This window comes from Hyperolius riggenbachi, chromosome 11 (genome assembly GCF_040937935.1).
Source record: "Hyperolius riggenbachi isolate aHypRig1 chromosome 11, aHypRig1.pri, whole genome shotgun sequence".
Lineage (NCBI taxonomy): Eukaryota > Metazoa > Chordata > Amphibia > Anura > Hyperoliidae > Hyperolius > Hyperolius riggenbachi.
In genome coordinates this window covers 173,246,778-173,266,745 of record NC_090656.1, presented here as the reverse complement: position 1 = coordinate 173,266,745, position 19,968 = coordinate 173,246,778, and the positions used below count along the sequence as shown (strand labels likewise).

The following is a 19,968-nucleotide window of genomic DNA, read 5'->3' as shown; positions in this document are numbered from 1 at the left end:
TGTGCTCCTGTTACCGGGAGCATGCTGCGCGGTACAATTCTTTTTAGGACAACTACTGGCCAGTTGCAGCTGCTCTAACTCCCTCCCCCCCTCCCCCCATGCTAAAAGTGTACAAGGCTGCATGGTTCATCTCATCTAATATCTATTGAAAACACTGTATTACTGGGTATCTATTTTTGTTGTTGTGTGCTGCCATGGGCCCTACCAGCAATGCCGGATTTATAGTCTTTCCCCCCACTTGACATCCTTTTTGTGGCTTTCCTTCCATATACAGCAGCCCCCTCCCATACGATGTTCAATCCCCATGTGTAGCGTTGCCTCTTTTTGATTTACCTTGAACAGCAGATCATTCCTTCAATGTGGAGGACAACTGAAGTGAGAAGTATATGGAGGCTGCCATATGTATTTCCTTTTAAGCAATACCAGTTGCCTGGCAGCCCTGCTGGTCTATATGGCCGCAGTAATGTCTAATTCACACCAGAAACAAGCATGCAGCTAATCTTGTCAGATTTGTCAAAAATGTCAGAAACACCTGATCTGCTGCATGCTTGTTCAGAGTCTATGGCTAAAAGTATTAGCGACGGAGGATCAGTAGGACTTCCAGGCAACTGGAATTGCTTAAAAGGAAATAATATGGCAGCTTTCATATACATCTCACTTCATTTGTCCATTAATGACAGGTGAACTTCTAAAACCTTCAGGGCATCCGTGCAGCCACAATTTCTTTAAAAAGGTGTGAAAAGTGTCCAAAAACCTGGACAGTGGCAATGTGGAGGGGAATCAATGGCAAAACATTCACCAAAAATATGTATTTTACGCAAAGCTTTTTTAATGTTTTGGGTTTTTTTTGAAATGTCAATGGCCATGGACTTTAGTAGTTAATAGCAAAGCCCATATACATGCTAGAATCACCAAATTTTCGGAGTATGTTTACGGAGAACAGTAAGAACAAGGGGAAAACACCTTATAGTATTCAAGAGAAAGTTACAATAAGAAAAAAAGGTGTTTTTTTTTTTAAATGCGGTTAAATGACAGATAATGTATCATCATATCGGTAGTATACAATTATATATTTCAAAAGAAAGAGCAGTGAATTTCATGAGGTTTCCAGGTGGTCAGTCCACAGTGTTTCATCTAATATCTGTTGAAAACACTTTACATAGTGGGGCTCCACACCCTGAGCAATACCAGCCTATATGGTCCATAGAATGGGGGGGCTCTGGAAGAGAGGGGTTGCCAAGCCCCCCCCCCCCTCTCCCCCAGAGTCCTTGTCCAATCCATGGACAAGGGGCTCTTCCCCACCTATGGTGCTCTTTCGTTACTCCCACGACAGTATCCTCGGAAAAGATCCAATGTCACATCCTCTTAATATCTGATAAACGATCCCTGCCCCGAAGACAGAGGTCTGTTAACAGACCAGTAGGGGGCACTGGAGGGAATTTCAAGAAATGCTTTGGGCTTACTATACTTAGTATAGCAAGCCGTGACACAGCGGCAGCTGCTGCTCTCACTGCGACCCTCCCCCACTTTACGTATTGACACAGAGGGCAGGGCACCCACAGCCGACTGTCCTGCGACACCCCAGGTGGCATGGATGTCACAGGACAGGGTGCCGTTGGTGTCCTGCCCTGTGTGGCAATAGATGCAGCAGCAGTGGAGGAGTGCAGAGAGAGTGGCAGCTGCCACTGTTCTGAGCTTTCTATACTATGTATAGCAAGCCCAAAACATCTTTGAATTTCCTTCCAATGACCCTATTGGTCCTTTAACAGACTAATGGGAATCCTCCTACATTATCTGTCATTTAACTGCAATAAAAAAAAAAAAAAACTTTTACCAGCGTAACTTTAATATCAATTTTCTCAACAACGAGAAGGTCTTTTTGACACATTTGCGACTGGTGAACAGTTTTAATTCACTGGGAACCGTTTGCCAGTGAACGTGTTCAGCCATCCTTATTGCTCTCCACTTGCAGCCTTCTCTTTTAATTTCTGCCTTTTTTTCATATATAGCTACCCCTCTTCTATGTCCATTTTTTAAGCTGAAGCAGTTGCTGCATTCAACCCATTATCACTCCACACTTATTGGCCCGCCATTATCCCCTGCAATGCCTCCCCCTACACTCTTATGCATAACCTACATTGACCAGTTAACTACACTTTCCTGCCACTGGAAATGTGAGATTAGGCCTGATAAATTAACATTCTGCCTTTTGTGTTGTAAATGTCTCCCTCTGGTGGTCATTAATTTAAGCATAGAAAGAGGCCCTTCAGGACTTCTGTCTTGATGTTTATTTATTTTTTTACAGCAAAATACTTTCAAACAGAGATTTTTTCTTACAGAATTTTGAAAACCTAAAAAAGACGCTTTTCACTGTGAAACTGATTTGTTGCTCATTCCTTCTGGCTAGTGCACATTGACCACGAGAGACATTCTTAGTGTAAATTTGTGTATAAGACACACCCTACCAGTGCTTTAGTCACATCTTAATTATGCTTCCATGCAGGCACACTAAGTTTACTTTTCAAATCCCACTAGTCCTTCCTTCTATCACTAATTTTCGGCGTCTACCAAAAAAAAGTGGAAATTTGGGTGCACCATTATGCCGATAGTAATATATTGATATTTAATACCAATATTTTACTATTAACCACTTTGCATCCAGACCTTGTTTCCCACTTATGGACCAGAGCAGGGTTTTTTTTTTTTGGGGGGGGGGGGCATAAAATCAATTCTTTATTTTTATTTTCAATCATTTTATTAACGTTTCATAAAAATACAAATCATATGAAAGTACGGGTACAGTAACAAGATTAAACAGCAAACATCACCTACTAGATGGACACTAGAGTACATGTTATTTGCAGTCAATAGGGAACATGTAAGAAAATAATACATAAATTCAACAAGAAAGGTAGTTGTTTACCAGCTGTTAACATAACAAACCAACAAGATAATTTGTAAGGATATATTTGAAAAATGGTGGGGGTAAGTAGGGTAGGGGAAGACTTCCACAGAAAGATAAGAAAGATAAGAAAGTCATCCATCTGTTCACTAAACCAATTATGGTTGGATGGAGACCACTCTTATCAAACCTTCTGACTATTGCAAATGGGACTGAACCTCCAGCGAGGTCAGCCGTGCCATATGTCTTGCTTAGTTTTAGGAGCTAAAACTAGGAAATGACATTTATTATAATGGATCAAAGGGATAGAAAGGGATAGGAGTTAGTTTGTTTAGTTACTGTAGAGGGCTTATGGAACTGGTTGCTGCATCCATACAACAGTACGATTTAACCAGATGAAAAGAGAATTATGGAAGAGAAAAAAAAAAGAAAAAGTAGAGAGAAAGAAACCAAAAGTAGAAGAAAAAGAAGAGCCAGTATGAAAGGGAAGGAGGGGGTGAGGGGAATATGTGTAGGGATGAAGAGTATACTGCCCAACAGTACTTATGCGGGAGGCCTAAAGGACTCAAGACTTACCTACAGGTCTCAACAGGTGCGTACCATCATGTTTTGCTCCGGATCTAGGAGATATGAAATTAGAGGGTCCCAAATTTTATGGAATTTACCCATGTTATCATTTAACCGTGCTCTTTGTTTCTCAAAAAAGAGAATGCATGCAGTCTAAGTTAATTTTGGGTAGAGGATAAGTTAGGGTATGGACATCCAAGCAGGGTATATAGGGGATCTCTGGGGACCGAAGCATTAATTAGAGAAAACGCCCATGTGCACACTCTCATCCAGATCCTACGGACCTTTTTACAGTTCCACCATATGTGGGCAAAGGTACCTGGCATTTTGCATCCCCGGAAACATTCACCTGAATGACCTAAATTAAGTTTAGCTAGCCTCTAGGGTACTAAGTACCACCGGAAAAGCAATTTGTAATTTACTTCAATGAGATCAGCATTTATAAAGATCCTGGGAATATTCACCCACGTATCGGACATATCTGAATACTCAACAAGAATACCAAGCTCTTTTTCCCATTTGATTATATAATTCGGTTTATTCTGTGAATGGGTTAGGGTTAATTCTTCATAAATAAGGGAGACAATTCCCGGAGAATGGGGTTCGATGGCACAAATATTTTCAAAAGGAGTCTTACTTATAGGGACTTCAATGTTAGTAATATGCTGTTTAACAAAGTGTGAAATCTGCATATAGTGGAAAACTTCAGAAGCGGGGAATGCAGCCTTCTCTTTAGGATAGGCAAGTGACTTGATTCCAGTTCCCATAACCAGGTCCTGAATCTTATTTAATTTATTGTGTATCCACCAACGGTACGAGTTAGATGAGTTTAGAGCAGCTGGAAAGGAGGGATTGCCCAAGGAGGAAATAAGTGGCCTATGTGGGGACATTAATCGAGCAGAATATTTACAACTGTCCCATATGTCCAGTGAATGTCTGAAAATGGGATTAGTGAGATTTCTACGATGCATGGAGTGAGCCAGAGAAAGTGACTTCTTTTTATAGGGGAGATAAAATAGCTTTTAATATCAACCCAGGAGGGTTTTTTGCTCTCTAAGCTCCAGTTAGAGAGCGTGACCAATTGTGCAGCTTTATAGTAATATTTAACATTGGGCAGTCCCATCCCTCCATTTGAACGTAAGAGATATAGATATTTCTTATTGAACCTCAGCTTTTTGCCTCTTCATATAAAATCATTGATTTTCCTTTGAAGAGAGTAAAAAAATGTAGAAGCTAAAGGAATAGGGAATAACCTGAAGGCATATAGCAATTTGGGGAGAAAGGTCATTTTTATGGCAGCAATTCTGCCCAACCAAGAGAGAGAATACCTCTTCCAGCACTCCAGTAGTTTAGAGCGTTCCTTTACCAATGGGGGGAAGTTATGTTGATAAAGCGTGTCATAGGATGTGGTACGGTTGATCACCAAATAGGAGAGTTTGTGGGGGTCCCAATCAAATTCTAAGGGGTCTTGCAATGCTTCATCAGATTAGGGGGCAGGGAGATATTTAAAGCTTTTGACTTGGCAGGATTGACTCGTAAGCCTGAGATTTTACCAAATTGGTCTAAAAGCTTCAGAAGGGACCAGAACAGTTTTGACAGTTTAGCTATGTCCTTATTTAGTCAGAAATAACTTTATCCCTACTTATGACACAGAAATGAAATATACTGTATATTGTCTTTTTCAAGACAAACTAGGCTTTCACTGTATGCCATTTTTTTTCCCTCGAACAATTGTTTTCTATGAATTTTAATGGGAAAACAAGGAAAAAAAATAAAAAAAAAATGCATTGTTTCTCAGTTTTACCTATTCCAGTTTAAAAATAAAAAGTGCTACTGTAGATAAAAAACACAAATTTTGTTTGGCTATTCTTACCGCTTATCACAAAACTTAGATTATGTTCCTGTCAGAATTTATGGTGAAGATATTTGATTCTGAAATAATGCTACAGAGTGTATTTTTCACTATGAACTGAGAAAATAAAAGTATTTTTAATGGTAAAAATCAATCTCATTAGCTCAGGAAACATATATTCCCTTTCACCAATTAGTGCTCCATCAGATAGTGGCAGAAATGTGCACAGGAGCAAGCCCAATCCTGCACAGCACTGTTTCTGCTACAAGACATATATCTACTCGTGGCTTAGATGAAGTCACAGAGGACGTAGATACACTGTAGTGGTGGATAAAGTGGTTAAAATGTAAAGTATCTGTATTAAATACCAATATATTACTAAGGAAAAACCTAAGCCTACTGTCACCCGGAACCCTACCCCCAGCGCCTAACCCCACCCCGCACAAACTACCTGCTTAAAGCCTAACCATAACTGCCCACACACACCGCTGCTGCCAACCCCGCTGCAAGAAAAAAAGAAAAAGTAAGTTCTTGAGCGCCGCCATAGGTTCCTATAGAAATATTGGCATTGAGGTGTAATTTGGGAGCCAGCAGTGCCCGATATATATAGCGGGCACTGTACCAGCACCTGCTATTTATCAGGCGCCCAAAATATGGCTCAATGACGATATTTCTATAGGCGCCTATGGCAGCGCCCAAATCACCTGCTTCGAATTTCCCTTTATATCACAATGTAAGTATTTCTTTAGTGGGTCAATACATTCATTTATACAGATATGTAGATCAGGCCAAAAGGTAACACAAGCAGAGGGATTTGCTTTCAAAAAACAGACGGTCCCTCTAAAAAGAGGCCAATTTGTGAACTGTGTTAGTATCAGAGACCTGTAGCAGCCAGATCTCTCTATACACAGTACAAGTTTTTGGTCCAATTACCCAGTCAATCAGACAAAACATCTGATCAATTGTAAATTGAAGTTGCGACCTCTATATTATAATTGATAGATCGACCAAAAGATCAATCTGCAATATTGGTCTATAGTCAGTCGTAAAATAATCATTACGTCGCTATCGATTGTTATGTAAAATTTTTGACTGAAAACATAATCGACAAATAATTGAGGAGTGTATGGCAAGCTTTATTATCAATATGTACCTCACCACAGAGTAGTTGCTGTAGCTGGTTGCTCTAAGGGAGTGTTCTGTTGCTAAGAACAGAGACCAATAGAGGGACATCTGCTCTAAGTGGCTGTGTCAATAATGGTGTAAGGCCCCGTTCACACTTGCGTTTTGGCAAGTAAACGGACCGGATCCTGATCGGATCAGGACCTGATCCTGATCAGAACCGTACGGTTCCGATCCGGATCCGATCCGGATCCGGTCTGTTTGTATCAGGCATGCATCAGGATCCGTGGGCAAAAAATAGTGAAATTTAAATAAAAAAATGTTGGGGTCAGCAGAAGGTGCACCTGGTGCACCTGTAGAATCAGGTTCCTCCGCTGTAGGCCTCACCTCCACCTCCGACATTCTGCCAAACAGCTCCAGCACGTCTGTCACTGCTGCTCCACTCCAGACATGCTTGTCCCATGTGTCCCCATCCCGAGCCCGATCGGGTCTGCTTTACTGTGCAGGTGCAAGTCGCCAGTGCCTGCACAGTAGGGCTGACCCGATCGGCTCAGCTATTTCCGCCAGAGACCCTCGGAAAGCCACAACTGCGCCTGTGCAGGAGCGCAGATACTAAATATTGACATGTGTGTGTGCAGTTCAGGGGCTGCCGTCGCTGGATCGCCACGGCTTAAGAGGACCGAGGAAGCCTCATTAGGATCCAGAGGCTTCCGCGTCTTGAGGTAAGTATCCCCTAGGGGAAGTTTTCTTTATTATAGATTCTCTTTAATGAATTCAGTAGCTTGTCTTAAAAAAAGTGTCTTGCTTGGTGAACCTCTTTAAGGTGGCTCCACACAATCCAATACAGTTTTTAATATTTTTATCAAATCCAGAATTACAAAAGAAGTTTTCATTTTCCCGATTGTAACATCTGTTACAAAAATCTGATCAATATATCACACATGTGTGTTCAGTTTTTCCTTAGTTAAGAAAAAAAAAATTATTGGGAACTGAAAAAAAATGGTTGGGTCTATAAGAAATTAATAATTTATCTTAAGGTGGCCACACAAGATACAATGACATGATCCAATTTTTATGGCTTGGTTGTACAGGAAATTGAAAGGTTTTTTTTATTTGTTTCATTTTTTCTATATAAGTTTAACTGGAGTGGTGTATTTTTCTGATCAATTTTTATGACTGTTAAGGTCTCAATGTAGAGACTCAAGTGAAAAATTGATTGTAATTCTTGAATTGAAAAGGATTAAGAATGAAAAAAAAAATGGTGCATGGCCACCTATATACTATTCAATTTTCTGGGAAAAAAATGATTACAATGTTTTACCATGGCTGCTCAAAAATAATAATATAAATATTTCTCCCAGGAGATAATTTTTCATCTTCCATTTCATAACTTTTGAGCACTTTGCAGTTAAAAAAGTACCAAAATGTACGGTAGGTAAAAAAAATACTGTCAAAAGTATTTTCTTGCTTGCTGGTAGCTAACATCAGGCAAAAAGAAAGAAATCAGTTTTACTTACCTGAGACTCCCTCCAGCCCCTGGCAGCTTATGTGTCCCTCGCCGCAGCTCTGCTCCCAGCCGGTCTCCCGCTTGCGCAAGTGCGCCGCCGCGCTGCTTGTGATTGCACTTACTTGCCTGGGAGCTTTGTGCGCCGGTTTTTTTTATTTGTTTCATTTTTTTCCATATAAGTTTATCCGGAGTGGTGGATTTTTCTGATAAATTTTTATGACTGTTAAGGTCTCAATGTAGAGACTCAAGTGAAAAATTGATTGTAATTCTTGAATTGAAAAGGATTAAGAATGAAAAAAAAATGGTGCATGGCCACCTATATACTATTCAATTTTCTGGAAAAAAAAATGATTAAATTTTTTTACCATGGCTGCTCAAAAATCAAATATTAATAGCAGTCGGTATACCGCTTGCGCAAGTGATTGCACTTACTTGCCTGAGAGCTTTGTGCACAGGTGCAGTACTTCTGCATCTGCACAGAACGTTCCAGGCGATTCACTTAAAATCATGAAACGCTAGCGAATTTTAAGGAAACAATAAAAAAAAACGGCAGCTTACGTGTCCCTCGCCACAGCTCCGCTCCCAGCCAGTCTCCCGGGGTCCCCTACGACTACTTTGCGGGGTCGGCGGCCTCTGCACCTGCTCGAGTTGCGCAGCCGGGTCACACGTGGCTGGGCTCCATGCAGCCTTTTTTAAATTTTTAAAAATAACATAAAACTGTGTTTTAGTTATTTATCTCATCAGTTAATTTTCACTTAAAGGACTTCCGAGGCGAGGGGCAACAATCTATGTTTACTCACCTGGGGCTTCTTCCAGCCCCTAGCAGCCTTTCCGTCCCTTGCCTGCTGCAGCCCCTGTCCTCCTCGCTGCTTGTAACGATCAGTGACCCACCGGCGGGTTGTCTCTTCTGTGCCCACGCGGGCACTCGCGCATCCACATCATCTGGTGCATACTACAGCTGTGTATTAGTTGTGCCTAGGCGCAGTACATGCCAGATGATGTGGACGCACGAACAGGCGCAGAAGAGACGACCCACCGTCGGGTCGCTGATCATTATAGGCGGCCAGCAGGACACAGAGGAGGAGGGACTGCGGCGAGGGGCTGAAACGCTGCCAGGGGCTGGAAGAAACCCCATAGATTGTTGCCCCTCGCCTTGGAAGTCCTTTAAGTTTCACTTTAAGAGCGTGTGCTGCATGCAGCATTAAAGTTGTGTCATCTGTGAGGATCGGTAGAGGTGCAGTATGACAACGTCTGAATGCCTAGCTTAGCCACTTCATAAAAGCTAACACGATAGCCGGTTTTCAGATGCCTGAAGACTGCTCTAGGAACACATATGTAAACAAATGTTAGTAAATATTATTTTCCATTGAAGCCTCAATTTTAAGTTTCAATAACCTAAAATGAGTGCAGCAGCCTTGGCTGGATACATTGAAGGGTGGCACCACACATCAGCCACTGACCAAACATCTGATTATTTTGACCCAATTTTTAATTATGGCTGATTCATTAAATATTGGGAGAGATGCACCACAAAGGATGTGTAAAATCATTAAAAACTGTTTAAACGTCAAGAAAAACTTACCCCAAGACAATCACTGATATAAGATACAAAAATAATGTATTCAAAAAACACTGGACTGTGTTTCGCGGGCATCAACCTGCTTCCTCAGTTCAATATAACAGTGTCTCAAGGTAAGAGTGAATTGGCTTGAAGCGCCTCATTAGAGTGAAAGTGTGAAAGAGTAGTAAATAGTCCCTGCCTTTTCCTCTGTCACTAAGCTGCTCCCATTGTCCAGCTGTCACTAGACCAGGGCTCATTAGACTTGACATAAATATCACATGACTAGTAATGACAACAGTTGACCATTGAGAGCAGGTTAGTGAGTGTAAGGGACTGCCGCAATATACAACACATGATTGAGTATCAGTACATAAACTGTTGGACCTTCACTCAAAATACTATCTTTTACATAATAATGTATTCAGAGTCTTCCAAAGAGGTCCTTAAAGGGAACCTGTACTGAGTAAAATTATTTTAAATAAACACACGAGGTAACTTCAAATGAACATTAAATAGTTACCTTGCCATCAGTTCCTCTCAGAAGCTCACCATTTTCTTCTGACAATGATCCCTTCCAGTTCTGACAACATTTTGTCAGAACTGAAATATATCAGTTGCTGTCAGTTATATATCAGTTGCTGTCGGTTATAGCTGAGTGGACAACTGATGTGCCCGGTAATGTCTATGTTTCCCTATGGCTCAAGTGTACGATGTTACAGTTTAACAGTGTGCTGACGAGAAAACTATTATGGGGTAATAGTCATTTTCAAAATGGAGGACGGAGAGGTCCCTTGATCACAGTGGACAAACAGGACACGGGAGAGGAGAAAGAGATTGAGGAGTAGACTACACGGGAGGTAAGTATGACTTGTGTATGCTTATTTTGACTTTTAATTTTCAGTTCAGGTTTTCTTTAAAGGGGAACTGAAGTAAGAGGTATACGGAGGCTGCCATATTTATTTCCTTTTAATCAATACCAGTTGCCTGGCAGCCCTGCTGGTCTATTTCTCTGCAGTAGTATCTGAATAACACCAGAAACGGAAGCAGGAGATTTGGGCGCATGAGACAAGTGGACAAAAAGGGCGCCCCATTCACTCCTATTATAAATATCATTTAATGGGCGCCGAACAGGGAAATAAGGGCGCCGGAGATTATTAACGTTTTACAAACGGCGCCCGGAGATTTTTTATGTTTTATAACTGTGCTTGTGGTGATTTATGTTTAGAAAATGAGCCTGTGACGAATAACGTTTATAAAAATACTAAACATATTTATCCTATTTAATTAAAACATTATTTAACATTTTAACCCTTACTGTTTTAAAACATTATTATTCACAAAATAAAGCGATCACTACGTAACATAAATTGCAATATATTTTTTACAAATACTATTTGTAAAACATTTCTAAAACATTATTATCCACCCAAAAAAAAATATTTACATTTTTTATTTAAATGTTTCATTTATTAATGTTTGTAAAACATTATTATCCATAGGTCTTAGGTTTAGGCACCACCAGGGGGGTCTTAGGTTTAGGCACTACCAGGGGGGGTCTTAGGTTTAGGCACCACCAGGGGGGGTCTTAGGTTTAGGCACCACCAGGGGGGGGTCTTAGGTTTAGGCACCCCCAGGGGGGTCTTAGGTTTAGGCACCCCCAGGGGGGTCTTAGGTTTAGGCACCCCCAGGGGGGGGGGTCTTAGGTTTAGGCACCCCCAGGGGGGGTCTTAGGTTTAGGCACCACCAGGGGGGTCTTAGGTTTAGGCACCACCAGGGGGGTCTTAGGTTTAGGCACCATCAGGGGGGGGGGTCTTAGGTTTAGGCACAACCAGGGGGGTCTTAGGTTTAGGCACCACCAGGGGGGTCTTAGGTTTAGGCACCACCAGGGGGGTCTTAGGTTTAGGCACCACCAGGGGGGGTCTAAGGTTTAGGCACCACCAGGGGAGTCTTAGGTTTAGGCACCACCAGGGGGGTCTTAGGTTTAGGCACCACCAGGGGGTCTAGGGGTTAGGGATAGGTACAGGGAGGGTTCTATGTGAGAGTAGGGTTAGGTATAGTTTTAGTACAATTTTAATAATACTAATCAACAGATATTATGAATGTACTTATATTAATATCATTGTTATAAACCATATTTTCACATTTTATTATAATAATAAACGATAAATCAACATTATTCATAACAATATATAATTATAATGTTTAAACAAATAATACTGTTTTTTTAACAAACGTAATTATAAGTTTCAGTTTAGAAACAGGGAAGATTAACGTTTTAAGAATTGCCGATTTCATACACATTATTTAATGATTTATAAATTCTTAAAACACTATTTGTAAACGAAATTCTACACAATATTTTTATAAACGATAATACTGCTTATCGTTTACACCACGCGCCCTTTTTTCCCGACGCCCTTTTTTGATGTACGCCCAGAAACAAGCATGCAGCTAGTCTTGTCAGATCTGACTTTTAAGTCTGAAACACCTGATCTGCTGCATGCTTGTTCAGGGGCTATGGCTAATAGTATTAGAGGCAGAGGATCAGCAGGGCCGATGGTATTGCTTAAAAGGAAATAAACATGGCAGCCTCTATATCCCTCTCTCTTCAGTTCCCCTTTAACCACTTGAGGACCGCAGTGTTAAACCCCCTAAAGACCAGGCCATTTCTCACTTAAAGAGACACTGAAGCGAAAAAAAATTATGATATAATGAATTGGTTCTGTAGTACGGCTAATTACTAGAATATTAGAAGCAAAGAAAATATCCTCATATTTTTATTTTCAGTTATATAGTGTTTTTTATAACATTGCATCATTCTCTAATATTTGCAGTTTCCCCACTACTAAGCATTCTAAATGTTTTTTACAGAGCAGGCTGTGAACTTTTGACGTGTCCTGAACTGTTCTCTGCAGAAGAAAAAGCCTGACAGCTGAGATAATAAATTTCAGATAACAGAGCTCTCTGCAACTTTGAAAGTGCTGAATGGCGTGTTTTGCATAGATAACAACTAGAGTATCTTAACTCTTCCTGTACTGGAAACCATATTAGACTTATGTCTCTGCTCCTAATGTTTTATTTCTTAGTTGTACTACACATACAAATCATTATCATTATTTTTTTTTTTTTGCTTCAGTGTCTGCCTTAGATCGCAGTGCTGTATAGCAATAAAATACGGCGGTTTTGCCATCTAACGACCCAGCAGCGATCGCCAATGGGAGACTGAAGGCGGAGCTGAGCTCCGCCATCAGAGCAGGGACGTGCGCATCGGCGCAAACCACGCCCCAAGAACCTTACCGATCGGCGTTAGGCAGTCCTGGGGCTACCGCCGTGTCCATGCCCATCAGCGTGACGCGATCAGCAAGTGGTTAATAAAAACTTGTCCTGTGTGGCAAAATATGACTTAGATTTGATTTGTCACTTCTTTTCTTGTTATGCGATATCCTCCTCCTCTTCCTCATTCATTTAGTTGACTCCAACTCTTCATGACCATATGTACTTTTGCACGCCAGATGTCTCTGTTAATCATTACTTCTTTCAGCTCTTGCATAGGTATGTTCATAGCTTCACATATTCTGTCTATCAATCGTAGCCTCTGCAGTCCTCTTCTTCTTTTGACCTCAATTTTTCCAATCATCGAGAATTTCTCCAAAGAATTCGATCTTCTCATTATGGGCCTGATCCGATTTACTTTTGACTTACTTTTGAATTGGATTGGATTGACTCATTATCTAAGTAGCTTGCTGGCATTCCTCTGAGTGGTGACTAATGACATATTCTGAATGCTATTCAGAGGCTGCTTTGCAATGTGAATTGGATCAGGTCCTATGTGACCAAAGTATTGGAGTATCAAGCCTGCTAGTGAACACTCTGGCCTTATTTCTTTAAGTTTTGATTCATTAGCTCTTCTAGCAGTCCAGGAAACTCTCAGTAGCTTTCTCCACACCCGCATTCGAAAATCATACATTTGCATTACTTTATTTATAGTCCAACTTTCACAGCGAGGGGCATTGGTTCCTGGGAGATCCGGGCCTGAGGCTTTGCTAGGCTGGGGCCCTGGGTCTGCTTTGCTGGGGGCTTAGCTAGGCTCGGGCCCGGGATCTGCTTTGTTGGGGCTTTGCTTGGCTGGGGCCCGGGTTCTGCTTTGCTGGGAGCTTTGCTAGGCTGGGGCTCGGTATCTGCTATGCTGGGTGCTTTGTTAGGCTGGGGCCCAGGGTCTGCTTTGCTGGGGGCTTTGCTAGGCTGGGGCCTGGGGTCTGCTTTGCTGTGGGCTTTGCTAGGCTGGGGCCCGGGGCTGCTATACTGTGGCTTTGCTAGGCTAGGGCCCGGGGTCTGTTTTGCTGGGGCTTTGCTCTGCTTTGCTGGGTGGGAAGGTTAGGGCAGCACTACAGACCTCATATCACGGCGACTGGGAAAGGCAGAGCAGGACGCACATTACCCGGGTACACATGCAGGAAGTTACGTCACTTCCGCAAGTGTGCGTCCTGCTCTGCCTTCCCCAGTCGCAGCGATCTGAGGTCTGATAGTGGGAGTCGGCACGCTGCGGGGGAGGGGGGGAGGCTCAAGGGGCACTCAGCTATAATCAATCTGGGGCACCGTGGCAACAGGTTTGTGTGCAGTGCCCCGGATCAAATCCCCTAGCGACTCACCTGTTCACTGCCATAAATTACTACTGGGAAGACCATAGCTTTAATTATCCTGATCTTTGTTGGTAAAGTGACATCCCTATCCTATTGTATCTATCCTACTGTATGTGATCCAAATTTGCCTTAGCTTACACTCCCAACTTATGTGTTATAATTGAGTTAAATCATAGTTCTTTTTTTGTCATAGAAAACAATGCTTTGAAATGGGAAACTGAAGTTATTAGAGGCCTCAGACCACAACCAAGCGTAGATATCATTTTAAAAGCAAGTAGCCTGACACCAAGCCAACGCACACATCTAAGTCAGTTCACCAACCTGTGCTGGCATCTGCAACCCAAGAAGAGACCAACAGCAAATGGTAAGTTCAATAACTGTCTTGTGGATGACCTGTAACCATGATGGGGTCAGCACAACCTGAATGTGCAATAAAAGCTCTTTATTGAATCATAAAAATAGCAGCAGTAACAGACTGCTGTTTTGGGTTATCAAACCCCTTTTAAAACTTCATGAGCCATAAACATACAGACATTCAAAGTACCTTATAACCTCCTACAGGTGCCCTCCAATGAGCACCGTCTAAGCGTGTGAAGAGGTGGAGTCTGTGGCAGACCTGATGGGAAACAGATTACACACTTTGCTAATAAGCATACATATGATATGGAAAAAAACACTACCTGACCCCAGCTGTGGCTGCCTTTGCTCACAACACATATGAGCCTCATGGCTCCTCCCAGTGTGTGGGTGGTTAACCAACCACTATTCATACCACGCCCACCTCCTGTGTAGTCTTCAGTAGCGACCACATGATCAGTGGCAGTTATCGGGGGCAGACAGCAGTATCAATGATTAAAGAAGAACTCCAGTAAAAATATTCACATGATTTACATTCTGACATTTATCACATGGTGACATTTTTAGCGCTGGCAGGTGATGTCAGTGGAAGGAGATGCTGCTTGCTTTTTTGGCAGTTGGAAATAGCTGTTATTTCCCACAATGCAACAAGGCTCCCACAGTGTGATGTCAGAACCATGGTCCTGACATCAAATTGTCGGACTGATTTCACCACAATATCAGCCATCCGTTTGTGAAAAGGAAAAGATTTCTCATGGGAAAGGAGGTATCAGCTACTAATTGGGATGGGAACCAAATTCTTGGTTACGGTTTCTCTTTAAAGGACAACTGAAGTAAGATCGATAAGGAGGCTGCCATATTTATTTTCTTTTAAACAATGCAAATTGCCTGGCTGTTCTGCTGATCCTCTGCTTCAGATACTTTAACCTCCCTGGCGGTCTATTAAAAACCGCCAGGGGGCAGCAGAGCAGTTTTTTGTAAAAAATTTTTTAAATCATGTTGCGAGCCCACATGTAGCGAGTGCAGCGGCATCCCCCCACCCTCTTCGATTGCCTCCGGCGATCTACGATCAGGAAATCCCATTCAAAGAACGGGATTTCCTGGAGGGCTTCCCCCGTCGCCGTGACGTCATTGGGAGTCCCGAGCTACCCCTCAGCGCTGCCTGGCACTGATTGGCCAGGCAGCGAACGGGGTCTGGGGGGGGGGGGGGGGGGGGCGGCGGACAATCGTCGGGTAGCGGCAGTGATCGCAGCTAGCAAAGTGCTAGCTACGTGTTGCAAAAAAAATTAGGCAAATCGGCCCAGCAGGGCCTGAGAAATCCTCCTGCGCGGCATAGCCTAAGCTCAGCTCAGGCTTACCGCCAGGGAGGTTAAGTTATAGACCCTGAGCAAGCATGCAGGTCAGATGTTTGACTTAAGTTTGACTGCATTTGCCGCATGCTTGTTTCAGGTGTGTGATTCAGACACTGCTTACAACGTGCAGGTGCCAGGCAACTGGTGTTGTTTAAAAGGAAACAATTAGGACAGCCCCCATATCCCTCTGAATTCAGTTGTCCTTTAAAACAAGACAACATTTCTATTGTGTCCAGTTCCTCATCACTTGATACATACTGTATACTGTAGTTATATAGCACATGCTTACATTGGTTGAACTATTACAGAGGTGTTTAATGCATTGCACTATTGCAGAATGCAACTATATAAATCCATGTTTCATTTTAGCTATATCTAATGTATTTTCTCTGCATATTACTCCCTCAGAGTGCTTTTCCCACCTAGGCAATCTCCTGCAGGCATTCTCTGTGGAGGAACGTATACGTGAAATAGCTGCCTTGGTTAGCACAAAGGTGAGAGATCTCATTTCATGGTTCATTTATTTTCTGTTTTATCGTCTATTATGTTTAACATATTGCTGCACACTGCAGAAGCAACTGCTTTGTAGCTACATATTCATGAGACTGTAGTTTTCTACTAACTAACTAGACCAGGCTTTCTCAACCAGGGTTCCTTGAGTACTCTGCAGGGGTTCCTTGGCATTGTCCCCCATTGTGGGGATGTATAATGGAGCTCACTATAATAGGTGGTACTTCAACAAGAAGCACTAAATTAGGGGCTTAGGAGGCAGTATAATGAGTGGCAGTGTAATAGGGAGTAGTGAAATAAACAGCCACACCTACTTTTAAAGACCATGCCTCCTGCAAAATAAATGCAGGGGTTCCTCGAGATCAAAAATTAGTTTGCAGGGGTTCCTTGAGATCCAAAAGCTATTTGCAGGGTTCCTCCAGGGTAGAAAGGTTGAGAAAGGCTGAACTAGACCGAAGATAATGTTACCAGCAACAAATTGATACTATAGGTATGAATCCTCCGTATGCACGGCGGCGTAATGGTTAGAACTCTCGCCTTGTAGCGCTGAGTCCCTGGCTGCAATCTGAGCCAGGGCACTATCTGTACGGAGTTTGCATGTTCTCCTCGTGTCTGAATGGGTTTCTGGTTTCTTCCAGGCACTCTGGTTTCCTCCCACATCCCCAAAACATACAGATTTCTTAATTGCCCTCTCCCTACAATTGGCCCTATGACTATGGTAGGTATTAGCCTCTGAGGGGCTCACAGTCCATGTGCATTGCACTCTTCCATATGTAACATCAATGTACAGTAGTCCCTCTTTATGTACAGCTTAGTTGCTACCATTATTTTCCCCTGAGTACTCTCCTAGTGGAATATCAGTAACCCTTACCATCACAATTGTCCACATTTTTTTTTTGAAGCAGACAATTAGTCATACTTGATGGATGAACTGCAAGGATGAATTCAAGGAACCAGAAAATAAAAAGCAGACAGAGAGCACCAGAGTGCCAATCTAGTGTAGTATTTTAATCAATGGGATAATGGTTTAAAAGTAGGCCTACTTATAAAACTGGGTGGCTAGAAGGTAACAACTTGAATGAGCATGTGGGGAATTCCGTCTAATTACAGTGGGAAATCCTGATAGTGAAACAAGCTGGAATAGGTGGGAGGAGGCACCCCAGGAATATAAAAAGTTTCAAAGCTGTTTAAAATAAACAGGGGTGGATCTGAATAATAAAATGCCTGTGACAAACACTGAAATCGCGCCCTCCCCGGCCTTCCCCTCTAAAAACAGCAATTTGTTGTGGTTGTCTGTGTTTCTTGGCTCGGGCTATTGCCGAAGTTACTTTTTTGGAAATATATTTTCTTATTCTCTCTTTGTACTCGATTCTTACACTAACCTTTCCTTCATGCAACATCAAACACTAACCTCCCTCAACGGTCCTAACCTTCCCCTTTTGACTCCTAACACTAACCTCCCCCTCCCCTAACACTAACCTTTCCCATCACAATTACAGCGAATTAGTTTGAGCACCGACTACGGATTAAGACCATACAGAGCCCCAGGAAGAACAATTAATTTATGCCCCTTCATTTCCCCGTCTTTCCTGTTAATTAGTTGAAAGGGTGTTAAGGCAAGTTGGAATATCTCAGTCCAACAAGCAGTGGAAGTCCACAATTCAGTACTGCTGGAGAGGCAGTTGAACTTTTATCTGTTGGCCACAGTAAGACAATTGTGTTGTCCCTAGATAGCACAATTAAGCAGCTGGGTTACCCACATACCAGAGTTTAATATGTCTCCAGATACTTAAATTGAGTAGTCATGGTCCCCTAGATATTAGAATTAAGTAGCCATGTGCCTCACAATTACATACATAAATAGTCACATGCTTCCAGATAGAAGAATAAAGTAGTTACATCATTCCAGATGCCTCTACCCTATGGAACTTCTGTCCAGCCCCCCCCCCCCCCCCCCCCCCAACGTGTTACTTCCTTCAACACCTTCAAGCAAGCCCTAAAAACACATTTATATAAAATGGCCTGCCCCCCATCTACCACACTTCAACTTACTCAGTCAAGCACCTTTTTCACAGCCCTACCTTATGTGTCCCTCCCTTACCCTTTAGATTGTAAGCCTTTTATAAATAAATTATAAATAAGTAAGCCAAATTCTAAATAGGTCAATTAATCAATTGGAATGAACAGAAGAGGCCTGCATTAAATAAATTATAATAACAATAAAAAAAAATACATTAATAATTGTGATTTTTAAAATGCGTCCTGTTAATCCTGTTATCCTGCATTACAAACACTGAAAAATGTTCGGTTGACTTTAATTTTCAATGTTTCATATTTTAACTGAAGTGTTCAAATACTGACTGCAATGTCTCTTTAATCCAGGAGAGGGCAATGAAGCATTCCCAGCCGTGCATAGTGGAATTTGACATCAAATTTTTAGATGTAAGTATTTCACTGTGAGAAAAAATTGTATTCATGGTCATTTCTTGTTATCCTTAATATCAAACTGAAAACAAAGTATCATATCAAAGCAAACCTTTACTCAATTCCCGCTTCAGATAAATGTGACAATATCCGATTCCTGCAGTTGCACACAGATTTACCACAGTATGGCCATTATTCACAATAGGCTAGTAAAAGCACAGTGCACACAGAACACTTAAAGTGTACCAGAGATGATTAAATACAAAAGATTTATACATACCTGAGGTTTCTCCAGCCCCCTTCGCATTAATCGCTCCCACGACATCTTCCTCTGCCTTCTCCTGGTCCCAGTAAAAGCCCTGTAAATTTGCCCGGTCGGGGTCAGTCGGCACATGCACAGTGCGGCTGGCATCTCACTCCTGTGGCAGAGCACTCCCAGCCATGGGAGCATGGCGGGGTGCACACACACGGCGGGGCCGCGCATGCGCAGTGCACCCCGACTCGCCAAACTTACAGGCTTCTACCGGGACCAGGAGAAGGCGGAGGAAGATGTCGTGAGAGTGATCGATGCGGAGGGGGCTGTAGGAAGCCCCAGGTATGTATAAATCGATTGTATTTATTCGTCTCTAGTTTACTTTAACCTGTTCTATACCAGTTGTCTCTGGCCCCAGAGACTGGACTGCTCACCGCTCGCCCATCGCCGCAGGTTTCTCGCTGTGCGCCGGTAGGCCAATGGGATTGGCTTATAATGATGACAGAGTCAGGAGCCAATGAAAACGGCTCCTGACTGGCTCACAGAGCTCTGCCGTCACAGAGACGGCAGAGTGAGTGTATTGCGCTGGGGAGAGAACGGCGCAATCGGCGGAAGCGGCGTGACTGCGCGGCGGCGATTGTTGAAATCTACGTCCTGTCAGATCCGCGATGCCACGCAGATTTCAACTGCATCATTCCAGAAACGGTTAAATAGGAACTAAGGCTCGGACTACACTTAAAATTGCAGACTTTTTTTCTGTCTGCAAAATCATAATACAACTGAAAACCATACAATTTCCTGTCAGATCAGCGGGTCTAAGCGATAATTTCCCAAAGGTCCAATCTTATTACCAATAATTTTTCTGATCGATTTTCTGATCAATTCTGTACAAAACAATCGGAAATCAGATTGGATCTGTCG

The 19,968-nt window shown here is 42.4% G+C and overlaps 1 protein-coding gene across 3 annotated transcripts in view; it reads left to right on the top strand.

Annotated features, from left to right (window-relative positions):
• The window catches only part of LOC137538102 (receptor-interacting serine/threonine-protein kinase 2-like), a 96,828-nt gene that overhangs the window by 53,045 nt on the left and 23,815 nt on the right, over positions 1-19,968 (top strand). For all 3 annotated transcript variants that reach the window (XM_068260111.1, XM_068260110.1, XM_068260109.1), the window contains 3 exons: positions 14,345-14,515; positions 16,269-16,354; positions 18,753-18,812. In XM_068260111.1, the coding sequence (XP_068116212.1) occupies positions 14,345-14,515; positions 16,269-16,354; positions 18,753-18,812 (317 nt within the window). The remainder of the gene's footprint in view (positions 1-14,344; positions 14,516-16,268; positions 16,355-18,752; positions 18,813-19,968) is intronic.